Here is a 26,714-nt window from a genome sequence, read left to right as displayed (position 1 = left end):
GTTCTTTTGAATATCTAGTAGGGACGCTATCACTCAAAGAACAGAAACATAAATACTAACCTATAGAAATATCACAAGATACTTCAGGTGTCACTCCTAGCCCCAGACCCCCCAAGCCCCACTTCCCTAAAAGGTGCTAATCTTTAGCGGGGCTATTAAGGGTCACGTGGCAACACAAACACTGATGCAAGATTCAGCACTGGGCCAGCACAAGAATTTCAACATGTTGACCTTAGTGCAGGAAGCCGAGGCCTGGGTAAAATCACTTCAAACGTCTGTGCTTCTTCATTCCTTTTAGATATTAAACGCTTTCGTAATATTAGCTGAGAAATGCCAAAATTAAATGGCGAATGAAATGTCTCCCAGAGTTCTACCCTCCATGGGCTTCTCCTAGCTGTAAAACTCTAATTGCAAAACTCTTCAGGAAGCTTCCGCACTAGTGAGCACTTGACTCAACTCCTTGCATAATACCCACTGGCAGTGTTGTTCTCTGATATCTCAAAATGAGTGTCCTAAACCTCAGGGCCTGTGTAAATGGCTCAAATAAAGCATCACTAGTGAACTTTTACAATATTTCACTAAAGAAATATTTAAAGAGGAATCTTAGAATTGCCCATGCCATTGCTACGAATGTACATGGACTAAGGCTTGAGGTTTCTAAGCAGAATGCACAGGCAACATGGTGTCATGTAAAATGCAGAACGTAGAGCACTGGATTCATGAAGGCAGCTGATGCTTGGAGCATGCATCGGGGTGTACGCCAGCAGGCCCCCTTCCCACAGCCAGGCATGCTTGAGCTTACAGAGCACAGGGCACAATGGAATCATGTCTGCCGACCAGCCACAGAGGAGCCAAAGCAAGCCTAAGGAAGCCAGAGTGACAGATGCTGTTTGGAAAACGAATTTGGCCTACACAGGGCAATGCTGAGGGAAGGCAAATATTGCTTTGGGTCAAGCAGCAGATTGAGGCGATCAAAACAGACCTCTGACCCAGATTTCCTTTTGGCCGTATCGTCTATATTGAGGAGGTCCCCAAAGCGCTCATTAGTGATAAACTGATGGTGCGTCGGAATGACGCCTGTGTGGCGTCGGGCTGCAATATCGGCCTCTTCTTGCTCGCGCTTAAGCCGTCTCTGGTCCGCTAAAAGTTTCTGCCATGAAATTGCATAAAATGGGCAGTAAATCATCTGGTCCAGGGTATTGCAAAACTGCCAACAAAAATAACTAAGGAAAAAGGTGTTGGGTCAACAGGGAGGAAATGTCAAGGGTCAGATGTGGAAGGGTTTGTGGCCACAAGTACAGTTTCTGCTGTCACCACCCACCCGAGGGAGGGAGAAACCAGGGAAGCCGGGACATGGGGAGGGAGGAGTTCCACACAGATCCATTAGCTGCAGGTTGTTCCCTGGCTCAGCCAAAAGCCTCCTGCCTCCTGATACATGGCAGCAAAGGCTGGGGGCCTGGTGGGGGGGTATCTGGAACACACACACACACACACACACACATGCTGGGGGGGCGGAGACACCTAGGTGCTAGTCTTACCTCGCTCGCGGGGACTGATGAGTCCCCAGGGTATTCCCAGGACTGGCTGAGTCTTTCTGCCCAAATTAGGCCTATAAAGCCACTATGGGCCTTGGCTATGTGTAGTTTACGGTGACTGGGTCATGTTTGTGCATGGTGTGTCTGCTGTGCTACTGTGCTCAGGAGGGCAGAGAAGCCTACCTCAGAAACAAGGGCCCGTTCCCCCAGAGGCAGCCAACTCTTCCTTTGGACTTAAGAATTTTTAGGAGGATGCATCAGAGGTCATTTATGTGACTGCTAGAGAACATCAGTTACTTTTGTACTTAACTGTCAATATATATTCATGAGGTGAAGTGAAGCTTGGTTTAAGGGGATGACGTATAACATGAATACAAAAGACAAATTCGGAACAGTAATACTAGGTTTAGAAGAATTAGTCTCTCCTTATTTAACAGTTACGTTAAAATAGTTATTCCCTAAAATAGTCATTTCAAAGACCTTTAATAACAATAATGTTGTACTTTACCAAATATCCTCATGGTCTTTTAATGACCTTTAGAATAGAATTCTAGCATTTCTCTACCCCATACCAACCATACAGTTCTGGACTAACATTCTTTGTAGGAAAGCATTAACTAGAACAGGTAATTCTTAGCATTAGTCTTCTTCCAGCAGGCAATTAAAGGCCCAAGGGGCAGCTAGCCCAAGGTGGTTGTGATTTTTTGAGTCTACAAATAATATAGTAACAATTCACCAGACAGTTGTGGGGTTTTCAGTACTCAGGTAAGTTGTTGTGAAGTTAAAATGCAGAGACATGAGAAAGTGCTTTGCACAACACAGCACCACATAAAGGCACCAGCTCAGCAGTGTGGAGCCCAGGTGGCCAGCTCTGCCTCTGGCGTGAGCCACCTGGTTAGAGGGCCTGGCAAGCCCCTCCCCTGTTGCCGTCATTGCCTGGTTAAGACCCAGGGGACTGGCTGGATGACCACTGGAACCTCCTCCCAGGACCGGCATGTTCTCATTTTCTGAAATGCCATTACTATCAATGGTAATAATAAAGCACTTGCAGAGAAAAGCTCAGGAACGGTCACCCCATTAGCTGGGAAGTATGCATTATTCTGTCATACTGGGGAAGACTGATGCTCCCCTTGTGCTCTGATGAAGGATAAATAACATCAGTGAATGTGGTTCCGTCCAGTGCTTGAATCAGACCTCAAGAAATCCACCCTTTGCCACTTAAGCCACAAACCATGGAAAACACACACATTTTTAAAGATCCGTGAGTCATTGTGATTCAGGAAACAATCTACTTACATTCTGAATGCACTGTAAATCTATCAGTTGCTAGACCATCAAAGTAAAATCTGCCTCCCATGTTGTAGGTGATGATGACTCGACCATAAAACCTTCCTCATTGGGTCCTAACCAGTTTAAACCACTAAATATTATGTCACCTCCTTTACCAAAGGAGGACCTTACAGAGGTGGGAATCTTGTATATCCATGACAGTGGCAGAATGAAGCTGTTCTGTGGCTTGATGGACACTCCCTGTGAGTTTTCCACTTTGCTATTAATAATTCTATAAATCTAGTGCTTTCTCTGGTCTCTTTGCAGGTAGATGAAGGTGTCTTACTGAGGACTGTCTGCAGGTACCCAGACAGGGGCGAACCCTCCTCTTTTGTAGTGTCACCATCTGGCAGGGATGCTTATTACCATCCAAGTCAGCCTAACTGAAAATCCTTAAGGAAGATACATGCAGACCCTGGAGCCACCCAACAGAATGCCATGGGGCTTCAAGATTTTTCAGGGAAAAGGACAGAGTTGTGTATACATGAATACTCCCTGTCCCCGCCATCAGCTTCAATGCTATTCTTCTACCTCTTAACTCATTACAGGAAAATGGACATTGGTGCCTGTGTCAGCCACAGGAATGCATAGCTCAAAAACATGCCTCCCAGGAATGCTGTGTCATGACAGAAGCTTGGGGTCTTGCCCACTGAGAAGACAGGCAGAACTGCCTCTTCCTAAGTGCCCAGGAGCTGAGCTCCTTCCCATCATTCACCACTTCAGTACAAAGAGGACAGAGATGGTTCAAGTCCTGAGGCTCTTGGCTATGGCTGACCCAACCTTTATTGGAATTTCTCTTTTCCTCAAACTGTTTTATAAAATGTATCATGGTTACCTTATTGTTATCTTATGTTCTCCTCTTTTGCTTACTTTTTGGTTACTTTGCAACCTTCCTAATTGGCACTATACTTTGTGCCATCAGGGGGGTGAGCGATACTGGAGAGATAGGAGGTGTTTCCTTAGAAAATATCAAGGCCTCCTCTTCCTCCTCCTGACCCCACCCTCACACCCCACCCCAGGTGGAGGAGAGATGAGAATGAAGCAAACTGCAGGCTCCCATTTCTGAGGCACTGAATGCAACCTCTCCCCAGACCTCCTCAGCAATGGTACCAGGTGCATTTGGCACTTAGAGCCTAGCGCCTGTGGGTAAATCAGTCCTCCTTTTTGGAAAAGTGGACTAAAAGAGGAGTGACTGAGCCTAAGTCATATGGAAAGTCGCTTGCAAAACGCCAATCTTTGTTTCTAATTGCACGGCCACGTCACCTCTCTGGTCTGCCCAGAATGTCTACTTCCTTCATATTTTTATCGACGTAAGAGGTCAGAGCTTTTAAAGACGGCATTTACCTCTTTATCATCGTGACGTCTTCGAATAAATTCTTCTGTGGATTCCAAATAATCAGCTGGTATAAAATGCCTTGGTGATTCTGAATCTTCAAAACAACAAAGTAGAATTAAAACAGGCAAAGATGTACTGGGACAGACTGGGGAAAGATGTTACCTCTTATCCGTTAACTATCATTCATGTTCTGATAGTCACTGTCTAGTTATCAATCATCAAATTCTGGAAAAAAGACAACAACAACACCCAAATCCCCCTTCCGCCTTTTGGGTTTACTCATCAACTATTCTGATACAAAGAAACCCAATTTGAAGGCAAATCTGAGGAGCGAGAGAGACCTTTGGAAAGTGTCCCTACTCAGAGGCGTGCAGGTTCTCACAGGGACACACCGTACACCACACACACAGGGCCACCGAGATAGGCTGCCTCTCAAAAAACCACGGGTGCGGTGGGGTTGGTGCAAACTGCAAGGGGGTTGAGAGTTCGGATGAACAAATTTCTCAGATGAGCTAAACGGCCAATTTTTCTTTCGAAACAGAGTTTGGTGGTTAGTCGAAATGGCATGGGGGTTTGTTTTTAAAGAAGAGCAGCCACTACGAGCCGTGATTAATTGCCAAGCCAAACAAACAGAAAACAAAGGACGGACCAGAAAATGAGCACCGTGGGCACACAGGAGGGGACAAAGCAAGCAGAGCAGACAGACGGGTGAGGTGAGACTGGGCATATACACAAAGGCCACCTCCGAGGGACGTTCCCAGTTCACTTTGTGGGTTGTTGTTCCTGTCCAGGCTGTGGTCTGTGGCCAGCACAGAGTTCCCATTATTAGAGGCCCTCGGGCAGTCCTCGGGGACCTCGGGTCTCTGCTGAGGGGGCTCCGACATCCGGCTCAGCCTGGCCATGGTGTGCCGGGAGGACAGGCGTTTGGGAACCGAGGGCTTCCCCCCAGCGTGGGGCTCGTCCTGGTGGGGCTGACCGGGGAGGTCTGGCTTCTGGCCGGCCGGGGGGCCTGGGAAGTCGCCAGCGGCAGGCTGTCGGGGCTGGTGCTGGAGGGGCTTTTTCAACCGAAAAGGCAGGGGGCTCATCAGGTAGATGTTCCTGAGGAGCGTGCTCTTGTCCCCTCGGGCATCCGGGCGCCAGTCAGGCTGCCTGGGGCTCTGCTGCTGCTCGTGCTTCCGGATGGTGGTGAAGCGGGTGTAGGAGGCCGGGCAGGTGCCCTTGCACTTGTTGAGGCGGTGCTTGGGGAAGTCTCCGTGGACACTGCCGCTGCTGCCCTCCCTGCTGTCGCTGGAGAGGGTTGAACAGCGGTCGAGGTCGTCAGAGCAGGCAGAGAGGGGCTCAGAGTGCACGAGGCCCCTGAAGCCCAAGGAGGGGTCTGCCATACTGCTGCACGAGGGGGAGGCATAGACGCCCCGCGGGTTCATCCCGTCCATCTCCCTGGGCTGCAGCTTGGTCGACTCGAGGAGGGACTCGGCCGAGCGGGCTGAGCTCAGGCCACTCCGGGACAGCGCCGGCGTGGGGGACTTGCTCAGCCTCCCAGACAGGTCCAGGGATGGCATGGACCGGGACCGCTGAATCAGCTGCTCAAAAGCTGTGATGCGGGAGGAGACGGTGTGCTTGGGGATGTGTTCTGAGCCCTCCTGGTTGGGGCCCAGGTCACCCTTGGCCAACGCCAGGCCGCTCCTTTCAAAATGGGAAGCCAGATCCCGCACACTGGAGGAGGTGACAGATCCCGAGAAGAGGCCGGCTCGGTTGATCTGATGCATGTCCCGGTAGAACATGGAGAACTGCATTCCAGACTTTCTCGAGAGAGGGCAGGGCCGCCGGGCGCTGCTGCCATACTCTTGCAGGCTCATGGTGCTGCTCGACTTGCTGTCATAATCCCGCCGGGAGCGCATGAGCAGATTCTCGATGCTCCCCCCTACCTGCAGGGGCAGACCTCGCTTGGCATCGTTCAGAGAAGCTGAAACGCACAGGTTCTCACAGCTCTGAGCCTTCTCTGATGGCAACAGAACACTCTTCTGTTCCTGCAAAAGAGTGCTGGGTGCAGAGAGCCTGGGTTTGAATTTGGAGGGAAGGATTTCTGAAATGCAGGCTTTCGCAGCGGACAGGGGTTTCTTGTGCTTACACACAGGGCCTAACACACTGCTAGTGTTAACCGTTCGGCTATGGACTGAAGATGAAGAAATCATGTGAGCATTCCCACCTTTACGATCCACTGGAAAGCATGCAGAATAAAATAAATAGACCCATTAGGTTAAAGCCAAAAGCTGCTTAAAAAAACAAAAAAAGAAAGAAAGAAAAGGAGGGGTAACATGCTCATTTGTCATAAGGGCTTTATAAAAAAAATTTCCAGTTGATGTCCAGAAGCAAAATAATCTGTGCTGCAAAGCAGGCGCAAAGATGCAACGAAAAAATGGCCACCCTGCTGGAGTTAGGAAAGGCTACAGTTCAGCTAACTTCTACGAAGAGGAGGTCAGAACAAAAAGAGAGAAGAGATGCTTCAGGGAGAGCAGGGTAGGGTTCAAAGGAAGGGAACTATTAATACCAGAAAGAAAAATGGCCGGCGAGAAACTGGCGGGGCCTAGGAGGACTGAGAGGCCTGCGGGGGGCCTGGCAAGGCAGAACTCATCCCAGGTGCTGGAGGGTCACCTGCTGCTGGCATCTCAACCAGGGGGCGGTCGGGCTGGAGGCCTCCGCCTCGCCCAGTTACCTTTGGTGGAGGCCGAGCTGGAGGGTCGCTTGAGCCCACTCAGGCCCTGCAGAGGGATGTCTCCACCTTCCAGGACGCTTTTGTAAATCTGTCTCTCGTTCTCCAAGCTAGCGAGATCCCCGGGCGCCCCATCTGATTCCCTCTTCACTGCGTGGAAGTTGGAAGAATATATACTAAGAACAGTGTAATTTGAAAAGAGAGAAAAGAAGAAATAAAGGTAAGAATAGGAGTCACAACTTAAACATTTTTCTTAAAAAGCACTTTACCAGTAGAGGACAGAAACATATTTCCCAAGCAGCGCATCAAGGCCCGTCCCTCGTAAAGGGCACTGGTACAGAAACACTCAATTCTGCAGCCAGACAGTCTCTGCGCTCGCCGGGTACCCAGGAATCACATCCAACAGCAAAGTACTCCCCGAGCACCAGCACTGCACTAGTGCTTTAAAAGAGTAATTCTGGAAACACTGACTGGGGAGAGTCTCCCCTGGAAGAAATGCTCCCTGGAAGGTAGAGGCGGGAAGGGCTGGGGGCTGGAAGGAGGGTAGGGGGAGAGAAGGAAGACTGAGAAAAGAGGAGGGGGCAGGCCTGGAGGGGAGGGGGGAAGGCAGGAGTGGAAATGGGAGGAGACCATGCACCCTTCCAGTAATGGGAGCTGGGGGCCAGTGGCTGTAGGTAAGAAGGGACAGCTGAGTGGAACCTCTGACAAGTTGCCACTCAGTGTTGGTAACGTCGAGTGTGCCAGTCAGATTATTTTTCTGGGTTATTCTTCACAAATGCTATAACTGATGGAGCATTAAAATCGACACCACACTCCCCTCCGCCCCCCAGAAAATAAATGAAAGAAATTCCACACTGAAAGGAGAAGGCCTTGCTGTCCTGGGTCTCCAGGAAAATCCGTGACAGTGAAACTGGAGTCTGGGATTCCATGTGCTCCTGTTAACTCCAGCCAGATTTCACCCCACTGGGAATCTTATGCATGTATTGTGAGCATCAGCTAGTGCTCTTTTATACCCTTCATTTATATTTATCTTGTTGAAATTCTAGGTATTTTTGCAAGTCACCACAAATCCTTTTGGAATGAGGTGGGGCACAGAAAAAAATTAAAAGCATTAACTTACAGAACCTCTCCCTTTCCATAAAGCCAGTTTTCTATGTCCTCATCCACTAAAACACAGACACGTGGGTAGTGGATGGTGTCTCCCTCGCTCAGATAAGTGAATGGCCCCTTTCTCGCAGAAGTGCTCAGGCTTCCATTAGATGGCTGTTCCAGCCCACTAAAGTCAGTTTATTGCTATCAAGATGGATTTTATTTCTGAAGATGTACATGAAGAGAGCCTGATGGAGACTCTTTGCCCTGTAATCTTGCTATGGATACTATCAAGTGTATAAAAATACTTTAGGAATGATAAGAGACCCCATATGCAACTGCCCCATCACTGAGTCTAGAGCTGTATTTATTTGCTTAAGCTCAACCACCACCTCATTCCCTCTATCCACCCCATCAATGACGGAACTGTTTTAGCAGCTTCTGTTGCCACAGTCACAGGGAATGGTGAAATGACACCCCTGCGGGACCCTGGACAGGAGTGTTGATGGACGCACTGTGTGGGACACCAGGGGATCGCTTCTCTTAGAGGCTCGCATACAACTCGCCTTTTTTTTTTTTTCCATTTTCAGACAAGGAAGTGACGCACAGGCAGTTAGTGGAAGAGCTGGAACTCAAGGTCTGTGTCCAGGCGCTACAGGGTGTTCTCAGCTGTGGCACGCTGCCCTACAACAGGGCTGGCAGGCACAGGTTGCCTGACCTCACACCTCTCTACTCACCAGCCATCAGAACTCACCCCCCACCCTCACTCAGTCACCGCACATCCGGTTTATTCTACCTGTTGTCATCCCGTGCCCTGCTTGTCTGAGGGAGCGATGAACCAGCCTGAGGAAAACCTCTCTGGGAGGTGCTGTTGTGGCCAATCGAGAAAGGCAAGCCGACATGCTTTTTTCAGATGTGTGACCTTTTGCACCTGAGGTGCTCCTGTTTAAAAACTATCTGAAAGTTCTGGAACAGTGTTTTTAATGTACTATCCGCACAGGCTGGCAGGACAGATACCCATTGCATCAAATGGGACACTGAGGACCAGAGCGGTGAAGGCATCTGCAGGGTCAAAGAGGTGCTGGGTCACTGCTATGTTCAAACAGATGAAAGCAGCCTGGAGCCACAGGCCGCTCTTTCCAGGCAGGATGAACAGCTGTGAGCCCTTCACAAAACAGGCTCAGTTCAGAAGCCCAGCTCAGAGCATTCTGGGTGCAGTCAGTTCTCAGAACGAGCAAGCTAAGAAGAGACACTATGGAGAACCCACCTCCCTGGCTAAGATGCAGAGTTCACTGCTGAGTTTCAAGGGGATTCAACAAAAACATACTCACTAGAAGGATAAAGTGAGAAAACAGAGCGATCATCTTAGCGCCAACCGTTCCAGTTGTGCTGACAGGCGGGCTCTGGAAGAGGCGCGGGTGGGGCCCTGGCAGGCTGCAGCCAACCTGACTCCAACACAGAGTGTGGATCAGCCGAGGTAAACCGGCCCATTTAAACACTTGGAAGCCACGTGTTCCTCTCATTTGCAAAACTAATAGGCAAAGTGAGACCGTGTAACAACAAAAACTCACCTTTACACCTGTAATCTAGGTAGACCTGTCTTTTGAACTCCAAACTCAGTTGCCTACTAGACATCTTCAACCCCCATTCATTCCCAGAGCAAACACAGCCTTCCCTCTGCCCCCATCATCCAAGCCAGAAAGCCCAGACAATCAAGCCTTCTCTCCTCTCTTTGTTCCCTAGAACTGATTAGTCCTTGGGACTTACTCTGTACCCTTGACACAGCTCCCATTAACCACTCTGCCCTGTACCCCCCTGCTCAGCACCCACCCCTGCTCACCATGCCCAGCAAGAAGCGCACCATCATCCCCAGATCCCAGCCCCAACTGCCTGCAGGCAGCTCTGCAAATCACTGCCAGTGATATTTCTAAAAAAGATTTCAGGTCATCCTACTGCTCATTTGAGTCTTTCAACAAGCATTTATTCAGCACCTACTAAGTGTCTATCACTCTCCTAAATGGGAATCAACAGGAAACAAAGAATTTCCAGTCTTGGGGTGTTTACTGTTCAAAACCACTTGTTGTTTTGAGGGAAAACAATGAACTTCTTCACTGTGGCTTTGGGGACAGGAGTCTAGACAATCTGGAAAGGGCAGTTTCATTTATAGCCTTTTGTAATAATGATGAAAATCTGCAATATTTATAATGTGCTATTCTTCTTCTTCTTCTTTTTTTAACTTGCTGCTCTTTCATAGCATTCTTTTCTTTCTCTCCAAAACAGAGTTGTCTCTCTTGAGTCCAACACTGTATTTACCACACTGGATGCTGTGTGTTATTTACCAGTCTGTCTCCCCATAATCTGCTCAGTCCTCTGAGGGCAGCCACTTATTTTATTACTCTGCACGGCTGGTGCCTAGCACTACTGCTCAATAAATATTAGCGGAAGAAATGACTATAAAATTAAACGCCCACATGCATACAGATTTCAGACACATTTTTAAGGCCAAGGGGAGTCTCAGATATTCCATGTGGTTCCCTAGGTAATGATCTGAGATGTGACCTTGAGTCAGATTAAGGGGAAAGTGCGTTTTTTTCTCTTGGGAACCATCATTACCGCTTAGGAAAGGGCAGCTTGTCCTTGAGTGTCACCTTCTGGCCAAACAGAGTAAGGCTCTTCGGACAAGCAAAAAAAAAAAAAAAAAAAAAGTAGTACTGTTAGCAGTGCTGACATGAGACTATGAAAATAATGAGTAGTTATACTGTTGATTTATGGCTCTGAAAACTCTTATGGAGGTGAAATGCAAAACTGAACATGCACTGTGGTTGCAATTATAGAGAATTACCTTGAGAGGAACAACTGGTATTTGCATTACGGACTATGGGAATTTGGTACTCTACTCCCAAGCTATTTTAATGTTGAGATAGGTGATCATGTTAATAAAATTCTAAACTGTGGTTCAAGATAAGAAAATGAATTTAGAGCAACACCATCACTTCTGCAGTGATCTCAAGTTTTGAACCTGGGCCATGTCTGGCTCTCTCTCCTCCCTCGGGGTAAGGTTAAGGCCAAGTGTTGCTAGTGCTTCTTCCAGTTTGTCATGCCCATCCATGCAGTGAGGGGCGCAGATTCAACTCACAAGCTGCCTGCCTCAGCGCAGGGGAGTTCCGTGTGGTTAATTAAGACTTCTCGTACTCACTCTGCAAACATTTATTATGTACTCTCCTATGAGGCAGGCACGGCATATAAGCTGGCTCCTCACCAATTCCAAATATGGAAAAATCTTATTTGAACAAACTGGGAGAAAACCATGCCTGAATTAATGAAAAATCTCCAAATAGTAGAACAGCAGGAAGAGAAAAACTCATCTATCCCTGCCAAGTCTTTCATGAGAGCTAGGCTATGGCTGAAAATGGAGATCGACCTGGCCCTATTTTGATGAAATGGAGTGCTGGGTAAATTCCACATCAAATATCTGCACACTCAGAAATAGCCAGTGTCTGAAAGCAATACGATCTTTTAAGCAGCTTGCACTAGTCTCCTTCAGTCCTGCTAACACAATCACACAGTTGCTTACACTGTTTTTGTTTTTAGTCACTCAAACCCCCCCAGCAAATCTTAGCATACTTTCTGTTACTTTATTATGCAATTTTTGAATTAATATGTTGCAAGTGATGCATGAATCAGCATGTCCAGGTGAAGCAACCTTTACTGCTGACATCAGCCCTCTGAACTAGAACTTTCGCTCCTGTGGCTACAGCACTGCCACCGACCACTTGTGGAATGTGGGTGTGACCTTACCTTTAGAGTCTGTTTCCTCACCCATACAGTGGTGATCAGAAAAGACATCTGATCCAGGATGCTGAGAGCATTAAATGAGGCAAAGTACAAATGCATTAAGCATAGGCTGGACATGTCTGCGATCAGTAAGTTACAATTATGACTTCATTCAAGACCTGTGCTCCTACCCTGGGCAGCCTGTGGGAGTTGCTTTCTTTTCTAAACACTTTTAACCTACTTCATTTATTTGCTACTTGGCTTTTTTGCTTATTCCTCCAACTGTTACAGGACTGCACCTTACGCTCCATTGCAACAGCGAGCACAGTGCCTCACATCCGGCGGAGTTAAGGGATTCAGTATCCGTCGGAGTTAAGGGATTCAGTCACCTAAGGTAGCAGGGCGACAGGGGGAGGCTTGGAGGGGACCAGACAGCCGGGTTAGGGTCCTCCCCTGACCCAGAAAAAGAGCAAAGGCAGGGAGAGATCCTGTGCAGAGAGCCTGAGCAGTCAGTCAGACTACAGAAGCATAAGTTTCGTCACTCTTCTCAGGGAACTGGCCTCCGAGACCCAGGAGTTTGCTGGGAGCTGTGGTCTTAGCGAAGCCCTTTATAAGCCAATAGCCTGAGCTCACCTGCTGAGCTTCACCTCTGAAAGCACTTCCCTGGGACCTAGAGGAGTAGGAGTTATCATCCTTGAAGGAAAGCAGTTTAGCTTAGTTAGCAATTCTGGGCCTCAGGCTGATAAGGAAGCGCCCTCGACCTTGACTAGGGTCTGGCTGTCTCCATCCCCGTACATGGGCACAGACCCCAAAACCCCAGCTTACAGGTTCTTTTGTAAATAATTTTTGATACTTCCCACCCGCCTAGCCGGGGCCTGGCCAATGGGCGCAGGCCATGGTAGTCCCCTTTGTTACAGTAATCCCCTTTTTTCATATATATATATATATATATAAGCTTGATGCTGAAAATAAAGACAGGGACTTTTCCTGGTGAACAGATTCACGGTGTCCGTCCTTTTTCCTTTCATTGGTGCCGAAAGCCGGGACGAGGCGACCCCCCTTTGGGCCCTCGTCCACCGCCTGCTCTCCCTCCCTGCTCCCCGACGCCTGAGACTGTTCACCCTCGTCCACCTTTTCCGGCGCTGGCTCCCTAATCCACCACCGAATATCGACCGAGTGAGTTTCCCCTTCCCGGGAGTCGTTCGCCTCACTCAGGACTACAGCGGGGTCCTTGGCCGTGATCGTCGGGCAAGCCCCCGACGTCCTAGTGAGGGGGGAGCGCACCCCACCACAACCTTCAAGGTTACGGTGGGCCCCAGAACCTCCCATTGCTTTAGCCACATAAATTGACCAAAAAACATTATTCACTGTTAAAATCCTCCTCCTCCCTTTTTCCCTTCAGTTTTTTTTTCTCCCTTCCCTTTTCACTATCAGTCTCTCTGTCATTCCGCCTTCCTGGTTGCCAGGCGACCATCTCCGGTCTACACTGACCTTCTGGAAAAACCTAGCACTAGGTATTCCGTGGTCCCGGCTTCATTGCCCCCAGGTGGTCTGCGGGTGACGACCCGCCTGGCCATCTGGATCCGGTCCCAGGGACCTCCGATCTAGGGGACACCCTACGCCCTCTTAGTGTCACCTTTTAGCCCGGAATCCGCGAATTCTCGGCCTCAGACTCTCTTTTCCTTCCATTTCTCTCTTATCCTGGATCCTCAGACTCTCCTACTTATTCTCGTTGTTATCGCTTTCCTCCTCATATTTCTTCTTGGATTTTCTTCCCTCCTGTGTGACATTCTTTGCCCTGTTACAAGTCATGGGTAATTTTCAGTCAACTCAAGACACCCCATTAAAGTGTCTCGTAAAACATCTCTCCACACTTTCACTGACTCCTGACATTAAACCCAAGACTCTGATCAGATATTGCAGCCAGGATTGGCCTCAATACCCATTAGACAATCACTCTCAGTGGCCCCCTGAGGGCTCACTTCAAACTCCAATGATTGATGATCTCTTTAACTACTGCCAGCGCCTCAAAAAGTGGAAGGAAGTCCCCTACGTGGAAGCTTTTCGCTTTTTTTCACATAATCCTTCCCTCTGCTTCCCCCAACATCCAAACCCCCTCCTGGCCTTGGCTCCCTTACCGTCTGAACCGTCTAGCAACTCCTTTGACCTGGCTGACGAACCTCCTCCTTATCGCCCTAAACCCTCCACAGTGTCACCTTTGCCTACCCCTTCTTCTCCGTCACCCACGACTCCGTCCTCCACTCCCCAAATTACTCATCCTGAACTTAAATCCAATTCTCCTGTCCTTTATCCCCCTCTTCCAACGGCTTCTCTCTCGAGCCCTCCAGCATCACACACACGCTTCCGCACCCCTCACATTCTCGCCCCCCTTCGGGAGGTTGCTGGGGCTGAGGGCGTAGTTAATGTCCACGTTCCGTTTTCCCTATATGACCTCTCACAACTTGAGAGGCGTCTGGGCTCTTTTTCTTCTGATCCTACTACCTATATCCACGAGTTTCAGTGGATCCTTCAGGCTTACAGCCTCACTTTTCATGATATCTTTATGCTTCTTTCTAACACTCTCCTTCCTGAGGAAAAACGGCGAGTTTGGCAGCATGCCCAGACATACGCTACTGAACAGCATAGATTAAATGCTCAGCACCCTCCGGGCCCTGAGGCGGTCCCTGAGCGCGATCCCCACTGGGATTACAACTCCCACCTTCATCTTAGAGACTCTTCGCCGCCTCCCTAGCCACTGGCCTTAAAATGGCGGTGCGCAAGGTCACTAACTTTCAGAAAGTCCAGGATATTATTCAGAAAAAAGATGAAACTCCCACTGAATATCTTGAGTGCCTCACTCAGGCTTTACGCCAATACACTAATCTAGACCCTGAGTCTTCGGAGGGCCAAACTGTTCTCATGAATTATTTTCTTGCCCAGGCCTACCCTGACATCAAGGCTAAACTTAAAAAGCTGGAACTGGGCCCTACTACTCCTCAGGCTGAAACCCTTACGGCTGCTTTTAAAGTTTTTCATGGCCGTGAGGAAGAAAAGGAATGTCGTAAGGCACAGAATGCTCGGGCCAATTTTCAGATGCTGGCTCGCCTAGTGTCAGGCAAGACCTGTTCACAGACGCCTTCACCGGGGGGGCCAGACCCCCTCGACCCTGTTTTAAGTGTGGTCAAGAGGGCCACTGGGCAAAGCACTGCCCCAACCCAAGGACCCGTACCAAACCCTGCCCAAAGTGCTGGTCACTGGGGATCTGACTGCCCTCTCATACACAGTGGGGGTGGGGGTGTCCGCCACTTTACCATCTCCGGTTCTTGCACTGCAGGAAGACTGACGGGGCCTTGGGCACCCGCTCCCGATCACTTCACAGGAGCCCAGGGTTACAATTCGCGTGGACGGTTGTTCCATTTCATTCTTGCTTGACACCGGCACAATCTTTTCTATCCTGAGGGAGTACTGGGGACCCACCATACCATCTAGCTCTCCTATAGTTGGGGTAGGAGGCACTTTACTTTCTTCTTTGCGCACACCTGTGCTTACATGTCTATTTTCGGATTCTCCATTCTCTTTTTTACATTCCTTTTTGGTGATGCCTCAGTGTCCAGTTCCCCTTTTAGGCCGAGACATCCTATCTAAACTCAGAACTTCTATTACCATCTCCTCGGCCACCCATACCTCAGACCCTCAGATTCCCCTCCTCCTGGCCCTTCTTCCTGCCGACTCCTCGACACCATTCATTCCCTCACTCTCCTATCCCGTCAACCCAGAAGTCTGGGACATCTCTTCCCCGGCCAGGTCCTCTTGCACCCCAGTACACATCAAGCCTCGTGATCCCCATAAATATGTCAGTCAGTCCCAATATCCATTATCTACTCAGGCTCTCTTAGGCCTTCTCCCTATAATCCAGGATCTCCTTGCTAGGGGACATCTGATCCCCACTCACTCTCCTTTCAATACTCCTATACTGGCAGTTAAGAAACCTTCTGGTGCCTATCGCCTAGTTCAGGACCTACGCCTCATCAATGCTGCCGTGGTGTCTATTCATCCTCTGGTTCCAAACCCCTACACCCTTCTTTCTTCTATTCCCTCTGATTCCACCCATTTCACAGTTCTGGATCTCAAGGATGCCTTTTTCTCCATCCCGTTGGACACTTCTTCTTGGGACATTTTTGCCTTTATATGGACTGACCCCCAGACCCGCCATTCTCAACAACTCATATGGACTGTCCTCCCTCAGGGCTTTCGGGACAGCCCTCACCTTTTTGGACAGGCCCTAGCACAGGACCTCCTGTCTTTTCGTCCTGATCACCCTTTTTCTACAATCCTCCAATATGTAGATGACCTCCTTCTGTGCAGCCCCTCTTTTGACCACTCACAGCAGGATACAGCAGCTCTCCTAAATCTCCTGGCGGTCAGGGGCTATAGGGTCTCCCCAACCAAATCTCAAATCTCAGTTCCTTCAGTCACTTACCTGGGTTTCCAAATAACCCCACAACATAAGGCTATCACAGTGGATCGGAAACAAGCTCTCCGAGGCCTCCCCATTCAACTTCAAAGGCCAGCATCCTGTCTTTCCTTGGGTTGGCAGAGTATTTTCGGGCTTGGGTTCCCTGCTACTCCCTGTTGGCCAAACCCTTATATGACCTAACTAAGGGACCCGTGGAGGAACCCCTGTCCTCCTCGCCGGCCCATGCTTTTCGCCGACTACAGCGGGCTCTACTTGAGGCGCCGGCCCTCCAACACCCGGACCTCAGTCGTCCCTTCTCTCTTTATGTTTATGAAGCCTCTGGGCAGGCTTTGGGAGTTTTAGGTCACACTTACGGGCCTACTTTTGCGCCGGTTGCATATCTCTCTAAACAGCTTGATCCAACCGTTTGGGGATGGGCCCCCTGTCTTCGGGTTCTTGCTGCCGCACAGCTCCTCCATAAAGAGGCACATAAACTCACTTTTGGTGCCCCAATTACTGTCCTCTCCTCACATCGACTTAGAGATCTGGTCGCCTATAAAGGCCTCCACACTCTATCCCCCTCCAGAGTCCTTGATCTGCTGATGTCCTTCTTCTTACATCCGGAGGTCACCTTCTCCACCTGTCCTCCTCTCAATCCAGCCACCCTGCTCCCACCTACTTCCGCGGGCTCAGATTCTCCATCCCATACCTGCCTAGAGACCCTGGATACCCTACTACCCTGCCCCTCTAATGTCTCTGAGGGTCCCCTTCTGGACCGCCATCTTGTATGGTTTACTGATGGTTCCTCGTTCCGATGGGACAATATTCCTGGGGCCGGATATGCTGTGGTCTCTCACTCAGAGGTCACTGAGGCGCGTCCTCTGCCTGCCGGTACCACCAATCAGCAGGCTGAACTTATCGCTGTTACACGGGCCTGCATATTGGCTCACGGGCAGCGCCTACCTCTGTATACACACTCCAAATATGTCTTCCACGTCTTGCTCTCTCATGCTGCAATATGGAAGGAACGCAGTCTGTTGACTACAGGGGGATGTTCAGTGTCAAATGCTTCTTTTATCACTGACCTCCTGGAGGCGGCCAAGTTGCCTTCCTCACTGGGCGTGTCTCACTGCCGGGCTCACCAGCCTGATGACTCGCCTATCTCTCAGGGCAATAAACTAGCTGACTTTTCAGCTCGACAGGCAGCGCTATCTGCCCTGTCTGAGTCCACCTCTTTATCCCGGACGAGCCCCTCACATATTCTAGTCCAACAGCTCCAATCTACTAACTCATCACCAGTTGACACAGCTAGTAACCGCTCACAATTTCTCACCCTTCTTCATGACCTTTTTCATACTTCCCCACAATCCCTAACTCATTTCCTCTCTGCTTTCTTTTCCCCGGCCCCGGAGGACAAGAAGTTCTTGTCCACACCCTCACAATCTTGTCTTATTTGCCAGCGCACCAACCCCAACACTCCGCTCAAACCCAAACCCTTTCCTGCTCACCAGGCTCGCGGTCACCTACCAGCTGCTGACTGGCAGGCTGACTTCACTAACATGCAGCCTGTGCGCAAGGTCCGGTTTCTCCTGGTACTAGTTGATACGTTCACAGGCTGGATTGAGGCGTTTCCCACCATCAATAAACAAACCTCCACGGTTGCCCAGATTCTCCTCACTCAAATCATTCCCACTTCATTACAGTCTGTCAATGGCCCTGAGTTCACGTCCCAGATTACCCGCTCTCTATCTGCCTCTTTGCCGGTACCCTGGCATTTTCACTGTCCATACTGACCTCAGGCTTTGGGTAAGGTGGAAAGGGCCAACAGGTGCATTAAAGAGACTCTCACCAAGCTTTCCTTTTAGCTGCACCTCGACTGGGTTCGCTTGTTGCCTCTTGCCTTACTCCGCCTGAGGGCCATGCCTAAAAAGCCTACCTCTCTTTCTCCTTTCGAACTCTAATCCCGCCAGGTATCCAAATGCGTTCCTGTCTTCCCTCAGATGCCGCTATCCCACTTCTTTCCCATGTCCGCAATGAACTTTGGAAGTACCAAGATTGGCTTTTACCAGATCCCTCCAACTCTCCCGGCGTAACCTCACTCCATCCAGGCCAACTTGTGTTTTACAGGGAACCTCCGGCCGACAAGGACAAACCACCCCATGCTCCAGTTTGGCAAGGGCCCTTCCCGGTCATCCTCTGCACTCCCACACCACACCACTCCGTGGATCCATATCTCTAGACTTAAACTGGCCCCGGCCTCCTCTCATCATTTCCGGGCAATTTCCAGTCCTTTTGACCCCCTGAAGGTTACCATAACCAGATGTTCCCCTCGCAGTTCCGAGGCTTCAGCCTCCAATACACATTTTTGAGTTTCCTGGTCATACCCACTTACGCCATCAACCCACAAAAGCTGACCTGGCAGATTGTCAATACTGTCACTGGTCAGGTGGCCTGGAGCTCCACCAGCAAGTCAGACACCCTGGGGGCCTGGTACCCCGACTTACATCCCGATCTTTGCATGCTGGCCGCTTGTCTAGACACATGGGACATTTTCGAGTATGAACCACAGCAGATACCTTGGAAAAAACCTAATCTGGACGATTTCCCTCAATCCACTTTAGGGGCCTTTATAGGCTGCAGGGATAATCAGAGGCATTGTCTACTTAGCAGGCAGTCCATTTATGTATGCCCAAAAGATGGCCGATCAAGGACAGAGGTGACACGCTGCGGCGGCCCTGAGTCTTATTACTGTAAGGCATGGGGGTGTGAGACTACTGGTGATGGCTACTGGAATCCCAGTTCTTCATGGGATTGGATCACCGTAAAACGAAAAAGCCCAATTCAGGGTGACTATGGTACATGCTTCAGGAATAAAGTCGGTTCTACCACCTGCGGTTCTACACAATACTGTAATATCCTAAACATTTCCTTTACACCAGCAGGAAAAAAACTCGAACACCTTCAGGACTGGATTAGGGGCCGTACTTGGGGCCTTAGACTTCACAAGGAACAGCACGATGTGGGCTTGCTCTTTACCATCCGACTACATGTCCAACAGATCCCGATATCCATAGGACCCAATCCGGTCCTGCACTCCCTGATTCCTTCCCTGTAGCACGCTCTACCCCACCGGCAGTTCAATCTATTTCTGCTGTGACCCCTTCATTTTCCACTTCTCTTCCCTCTCGTGATATGACTCTGCCTAATACACCTTATAGGATCCTGCCTAACGCACCTACACAGTCCCCTTTCCTCGATCCCCTTGTTCATATGGTTCAGGCAGCCTTCTTGGCACTTAACAACATTTCCCCAAACCTAACTTCTTCCTGTTGGTTCTGCTATGATCCTAGGCCTCCTTTTTATGAAGCTGTAGCAATTAATGCTTCTGTTTACTACTCGTCTGCGGTACCCACAACAACATGGCCACAGACACCCGCGACTCTAACCTTCACTCGGGTAGTGGGAAAAGGCACCTATGTGGGAGCCACAAACCAAACTCTCTTCTGTTCCTCGCGTGTCGCGCCCCCCAATACAAGTCAGTGGTTATCGCCAGGCAATTCCAGCGCTTTCTGGTGGCTCTGTTCACAGCAGGGTTTGACAGCTTTTCTTTACGGCGCTATATTCAAACCTGCCGATGAATACTGCCTTATAGTCACCATCCTGCCACACATTCTTTATCATAGCGATCTGGACTTTTCACATGACATGGATGGAACACCCTCTCTTGGCCCCCTGGCTTTCCGTCTACATATACGTGAGCCCATCACAGCACTAACTCTGGCTCCCCTCTTTACCCTTGGGGTGGCAAGGGCTACCACCGGTATTGCATCTCTGGCCACACACCATTCAGATCTCGCTTTACTTCAGGCTACCGTAAATGCAGATTTAGCTCGTATTGAAAAGTCTATTAGTGCATTAGAGTCATCTCTCACCTCGTTGTCCGAAGTTGTTTTACAAAACCGCCGAGGCCTCGACCTTTCATTTCTCAAAAACGGGGGCCTTTGCGCGGCTTTGGGAGAGGAGTGCTGCTTTTATGCAGATCACACTGGCATAGTCCGTGACAACATGGCAAAACTCCGTGAGGACTGCGAGCGGCGCAAACGAGAACGAGACTCAAGCACTAATTGGTTTGCTTCTTTTTTCAATAGTTCTCCCTGGCTGACTACTCTGATATCTGCCCTTGTTGGTCCCCTCCTACTCCTTCTACTCATAATTACCATTGGACTTTGTATTATTAGCCACATCATTACTGTTACTCGCCGACTGATAAGGCAGGCCACCACTAACAGTTTTCATCAAGCTCTCTTTTTCAGGCAATATCACCAGTATCAACCTGTTCAGACCCAACATGTCAACAATCCCGCCTATGACGGACTTCGTCATCTTCCCTAATGGCATTCTGGAGGACGAGTGGCTGCTGCTGGATCCCCTGCCGGTGACCCCTCAGCAGTGGGATGACACAATCCTCGACCTTTGGTTATAAGGCGCTTTTCTAGACCTTTCTCCTTCCCAACTAGAACTTTGTTCTCGATTTTTTTACTCCTTGTTACCTACACCCGGCCCATCTCTCTACCAAGTTTTAGCCTTTACTCGCTGCCTCATTCACTCCCTCTCATCCCCAAACAACGCCCCTGTTCAGCACGAAGCAGCCAGACAGAACCACACCCTCCATCTATAAACAAGAGGGGGTAATAAAGGAAAGAGGTTTAGCTTAGTTAGCAATTCTGGGCCTCAGGCTGATAAGGAGGCGCCCGTGACCTTGACTAGGGTCTGGCTGTCTCCATCCCCGTACATGAGCACAGACCCAAAAACCCCAGCTTACAGGTTCTTTTGTAAATAATTTTTGATACTTCCCACCCGCCTAGCCGGGGCCTGGCCAATGGGCGCAGGCCACGGTAGTCCCCTTTGTTACAGTAATCCCCTTTTTTCATATATATATATATATAAGCTTGATGCTGAAAATAAAGACAGGGACTTTTCCTGGTGAACAGACTCATGGTGTCCGTCCTTTTTCTTTTCAATCCTTAGAGCTGAAGTCAGTTCAACTAGCTTTTTAGAAAAAGAAAAAAAAACCAAAAAACAAAAAAACAACTATTTATTTATGCATACAAGAACTGGGGTAGAGGCCCAGCTGAGAGGATTCCCCAGAGACAGTGGGGAGCAGAACACGCAGACCTACCGAAGTACACTGCTGAGGGGAACAGTGGGCGGGACAGGAGAGGTCTGCTGTGCCATGTGGCTCAGCTCCCTGGTTGGGATCGAACTCATGCTGCAGTGGCTGGTGATTGCTTGATAGTGTTGTGTCTTTAACCCCTATGCCACCAGGGAGGGCCTCAACTAGCTCTTTACAAACAGTGAGCCTCAGAGTCTGGCTTGGAGGAAGAAAAAGGAAGGATCCTGACGGAGTCCAGGAGTGAGTCTGGAGGCCTCTGTCCTGTTGGTGGCTAATCACAGCCCAAGTACATGCGGGAGATTTTATACTTGGCCTTCTCCAAGAGGGATCTGTCCTCTAGCATTATCTTGAGTGATTTTTCCTTATGTTCTGGGGTATATTAATACATATTAAAAAAACTAACAGATTACATCTAATTAGAGATTTGGTCACCACCTTCTAAAATACTCAAATCCCAGTTGATTTGGGACTTTCAAATAAAACCACTCTTTTCTTTGGCAAGGTAGGTAGGACATGCCTGAAAATGAATATCTGCCTAAAAATGAACATTCAGACTGAGTTAGGCTTTTATTTGAACCAGTGAACTTTGTGCACTGTGGGTTTACTCAACCCTAAAGGAACAGTACTAACTGTGCCTTTCTTCCTTGTCCCATCATAGGCGATGCAGATATGGTGATAACGAGAGGCTCCTGCCAGAACAAGGCCCCAACCTATACTGGTGCCCATGTAGATGCCCTACAGAGATGTAATCATTGCCCTCAAGGACAGTAGTTTATTAGCAGCCTTAAGACAGCAATAAGAGCACAAGAAGACAATCGGGGCTACACAGCCAGAGACACTCCCAGGAGACTGGGCATGGCAGGCCCGGGTCCATGTATTCATGAGAGATGCTCACTTTTTACCATGTGGGGGGTGAACGAAGGGGGGGGCAACTTTTTAGCTGCGATAATAGCTAAGTGAGCAAATACTGAGAAAAGTTAACCTGGCAGGGGATGGTCTGGGGGATGGGGAGACTGGGATTACCCCAAGAAGTGAGAGTACCCCAAGAAGTGGGTGGGCACTGTCCCACATGATGTGGGGAAATTAACCCACATCTCTGAGAATCAGACAAGTTCGGCCTCTCCCAGCCCCATCTTCACCGACAGATTCAGCCCAGGGGCCCCTCCTCACACTGTTCCCTTTCGTACAAGAGGCGCTATCTCAGCCATTTCCCCTTCTTCCCCAGGAATCAGGGAACGGGGTAGAAATTCTAAGTGCAGACAGAAAACCTCACATTCTAAATGCAAAGATGCCAACACAGTCAAAAAATTATCGAAAGGAATATGAATCATCACAAAATAATTTGAGGAGGTAAAAAAGAAAATCATTTGAAGACTATAATTAAATTGCTACTTCGCACATCATTTAAAGCTATTAGACTGCTACAAATAAAACACACTTGGGCCCAAATCACAAGCCTCTTCCCATTTCTGACATTTAATAAATTAAGCCACGTAAACAGTGACAACTTACTATCCAGGAGGCTCTGAAGAAATTTCTGGAGCGGGGCTGACAGCGGAGCTCTGTAAATGTCAAGAAAAAAAACAAGAGTGTAAATGATTTATTTTGACTTAGATGTTTCAAGCCCAAGGGAAAGGAAAGACTTCCCTCTCCGTTCCTAATTTAGGTAGGTCTGGGAGGCGGGCAGCTGGCGAGCAGGGCTCTGTCTTTGGGAGGAGGGTGGCTGAGCAGGGGGGCTCTCACCCTCTCTGGTCTTTCGACTTCCAGTGGCTGCAGCCACTTGGGGTGGGGGTGGGGGTGGGGTCGTGGTCAAGGGGTGGCTTCCTGGCTTTAGGGAGGGATCTTCCACCTGGGCACCTCCCCAAAGGTTGGGCCTGTTTGACGACATGCATTAGAAACCAGGAGAGCACACCCCAGCCCACAAGCCCCCCTGCTAAGCCCACCACAGACTCCTGCATGCACCCCAGAAGCCACATCCAGAGAAAGGGTCACCCAACACTTATAGGAACAGATGTCAAAAATGCACTTTAAAAGACGTTCTCTGTTTAGATCATTTGTTTATCCTTGCAGTTTTAAAAGTATGGAAATGGGAAGAAATTCAGTTTCACACACCCATTATTGATCATTTCAGTCTGAGTGGGGAAACATCTTGCAAAATGACAGGAAGAAAAATAATGGACCCAGAGCCACAGGCCAAGGGAAAGCAACCTAATTATGCAGTTGGGGGTTTCTGTTGTTTTGGAGATAAAGACACAAAGTGTTCAATGTATTTGTTTGAAAAGTGATGTGGCAGTTGAACAGGCCAATGGAAGAGTTAACCTTTGAGACACTCCTATCTCTAATAACAACCCCTTCAAGGAAAACAAGCTAAGTGGAGAAGAGCTACCTGGAGGGGAAGGAGGAATAAAATACTGGAGAAAGAAAAGGAAGAGATGGTGAAAGAGGGGGGGAGGAAATGGGGGGGCGGCCATTATTTGGGGCTCAGCTACCAGCACGCTCCCTGCTGAACCACCCACCCTCAACCTGCTGTCTCCTCTGGTTTCCTTGGGCCTCTGTCCAGGTCCCTTTACTCCTCTGGCATGTTCCACCTCAGCACTCACCCTCCTCATCCTCACACCCCACTGCCCTGCGGGTCTCCCTTCTTGCTCTCCTTGCTGAGTCCCTAACTCTTGGCTCCTGTTTGAAGATGATGGCCTGAGCCCCCGCTTTGCTGGACCTTAATGAGTTTGCTGGGAACACCCACTTCCTGCCTTCCACAACCACGCAGGGGTCCTGATTCTCCTTCCCACACTCCAGCTCCCACCCTACTCCTCACTAACATTTTTAGATGCTATTACCAAATCCACTGATTTGGCCTTAGAGTTTATTTCTGGGGGTTTCTCTGCAGGTAATTTTCAGTCTTTCTCCCTCCAACTCTCACACTGCCTCCTACCTCCCTGCACTGTTCTTGCTGACACCCCTTTCCTGTTCAGTGTCACCTCACATCCCCAGAGGTGGCTGTTGATCTCCCCTCCCTTTTGCTCTACAGGATCTCCCTTCACTCTCATATACCCCTAGGGCTTCCACTCTGCTCCTCAGGGAGCTCCAACAGACACTGTAGCCCCCTCTCTTAAGAGCTCGAGGCTTAGGTTTCTAAGGCTGTTGGCTACTCCCTATTTGATACCCAGCACCTCAAAAGGAAATGACCTAAAGTGAATCCCAGCTTACCTCTGCATCGATTTTCTCCCCATCCTTCTTAGGTGACAGATGAAGCCCCTATTCTTTTAGCTGCCTGACCAAACCCCAGAGGTACCCCTCAATTTTTAAGATTTATTTATTAATGCATACGGAACTGGGGTGCAGGCCAGAGGTACACAGGGAGGTGAGAGGGTCCACCAGAGACAGAGTGGGGAGCAGGACAGGCAGATGTACTGAAATACACTGCTGAGGGGAGCAGCGGGCAGGTCAGGAGTGGTCTGCCATACCATATGGGTCACCTCCAGGGCCAGGGGTCAAACTTGTGCTGTGGTGGCTGCGCCAGCTTCGTAGCGCTGTGCTTTAACCCACTGTGCCACCAGGGAGGCCCCCCCCTCAATGTTTTTGTTCTTTATGCCAATTAACCAAACACCCCACTGTGATTTCCTGTGAGCCCCTGGCACTCCCCGCAGCCCCCATGCTGGTGCCACCTGAGCTGGGCTCAGCCTCCACACGGGGCGTCCAGACCAGCCTGCGCCCTGCAGCGGGAGATGCTCCCTTCACTTCAGCCATGGCACTGCTCTTCCTAGCTACAGTGTTGGTTTGAGAGCAAAACCGTCCCGAGTCATACACTGAGAGCCGCAGGTCTACCTTACCCTAACCCCACCCCCACCCCAGATTGTCTGTAGCAGCCGAGCTTGTCTCCTTTATCCCTCAGCGCATCCTCAGTGCACTCACTCGTGGCTCTTCATGCCCAAACAGATGCCTCCTACCTAGGCTGCACCTGTCCTGTGAGGTCTCAGTTCCACCTGTGAGCAGCTTTCCCTGATTTTCCACAAGATTTGTCTCTGCTGGCTCAAGCAGAGTGCATTAGCATTTAACACACCATTAGCACGTATCATTTAGCTCTTCGCAGGCCCAGCTGGTGCTTTAGTTATGTGTGACTGCACTGTCATGATGGCAAAGTCCACTTAGAATCTCCCTCGGCACCTGTAAGACACCCTAGGGACTGATGGGCAGAGGGTACAGGGCAACGTGAAGATTCGTGGCATCAGATACTTCCTTAAGCCTGCGGCGCTGGAAGCAGTCTGGCCTGGGAGCTTTGGCGTTAATTCAGTCGTCGCTAGCTGCCCTCCAGAACCACCCTGTGTGAGCAGCTTGAACAGCGCCCTTCCCACTCACTTTCTGGCTCATCTCCAATGCCAGCGTCCCTGCCCCTGAGCTTCCCTCAGGCCTTGCCCGCAGCCCTCCTCGCACTCTAGGGCTAGCTCAGCCCTCCGGGCCCACGCGGTACAGCTGTGTCACGCTCGGACCTGGTGCCCACCCCCCATCACCTGTCTGCCTTGATGGGTGCCCCCACGATCTTCCTGTGCTTCCTTCCCACTTCTGACTGGAGCCTGGCCTCACTGCTCACCCCTGACGCCACGGCTCCCTCCCCGCCATCTGCTCGCAGCTTGCTGGAGTCTGGCTCTCCCACGAGTCCTCCCAGGCCCTGGTTTGACCCTCTAGCACCTACATGATTTTGTGCCCAAGTCACTCAGGCGGTGACTGACCCTCCTTGTCTTGGTTCTGCTTCAAAACCACATGATTAATATTTTCCACTTTCCTGCCAGTCGGTGGATCTTCCTGGCCTCTGTAGCAACGTCTATATTCCTTTTTATTTTCTATAAAAATACCATTTCCTTAGAGGTACCTCGTCTGTTTTGCCAGGAGCCCTAGGAAGCAGTTCTCTAAACATTTGTTTTTCCCCCTTAGGAGCTGATTTATCTTGGACTGCCTTTCTCTTTCGGATAGAGCCTTACAGAGCCACACGGATAGAGCGCCCTTCACAAACAGCAGCACAGGTTAAGTTTCCAATGCGGAGGCCAGGTCACCTGGCCTCTGGAGTGCATTTTTTTTTTTTTTTCTCATTGAGAACTTTCTGACCTTTCAAATTACAAATACTATGACTCGGATAGTGCCAGGTATGTCCACAGCACTGCTGCGCTTTGAAAATGATCTCTGAGGTTGGTATCTCCCAGGGCTGCGAAAGTAACAAGGAAATTGCCCCAGAAAGGGCTCTCTGAAAATTCAGAGAAGGTGCACAGAGGCAAAGGAAGGCAACTTAAAAGGAATCACCCCTGAAAACAAAGGAAGAG

The 26,714-nt window shown here is 49.6% G+C and overlaps 1 protein-coding gene across 34 annotated transcripts in view; it reads right to left on the bottom strand.

Annotated features, from left to right (window-relative positions):
- SORBS1 (sorbin and SH3 domain containing 1) overlaps positions 1-26,714 on the bottom strand; it is a 205,724-nt gene that overhangs the window by 29,320 nt on the left and 149,690 nt on the right. For 30 of the 34 annotated variants that reach the window (XM_012723568.1, XM_012723539.1, XM_012723538.1 and 27 more), the window contains 4 exons: positions 22,915-22,964; positions 6,914-7,086; positions 4,209-4,294; positions 983-1,150 (listed from right to left, as the gene is read on the bottom strand). In XM_012723568.1, coding sequence (XP_012579022.1) covers positions 983-1,150; positions 4,209-4,294; positions 6,914-7,086; positions 22,915-22,964 — 477 coding nt within the window. The remainder of the gene's footprint in view (positions 1-982; positions 1,151-4,208; positions 4,295-6,913; positions 7,087-22,914; positions 22,965-26,714) is intronic. The other 4 variants (XM_012723549.1, XM_012723562.1, XM_012723564.1 and 1 more) reach the window with 1 other exon arrangement.

The sequence above is a fragment of the Condylura cristata genome, unplaced genomic scaffold, assembly GCF_000260355.1.
Source record: "Condylura cristata isolate star-nosed mole 26May11 unplaced genomic scaffold, ConCri1.0 scaffold00011, whole genome shotgun sequence".
NCBI classification, from domain to species: Eukaryota; Metazoa; Chordata; class Mammalia; order Eulipotyphla; family Talpidae; genus Condylura; species Condylura cristata.
Note: the sequence above shows the minus strand (reverse complement) of the source record. Positions and strands in the feature narration are given on the sequence as shown.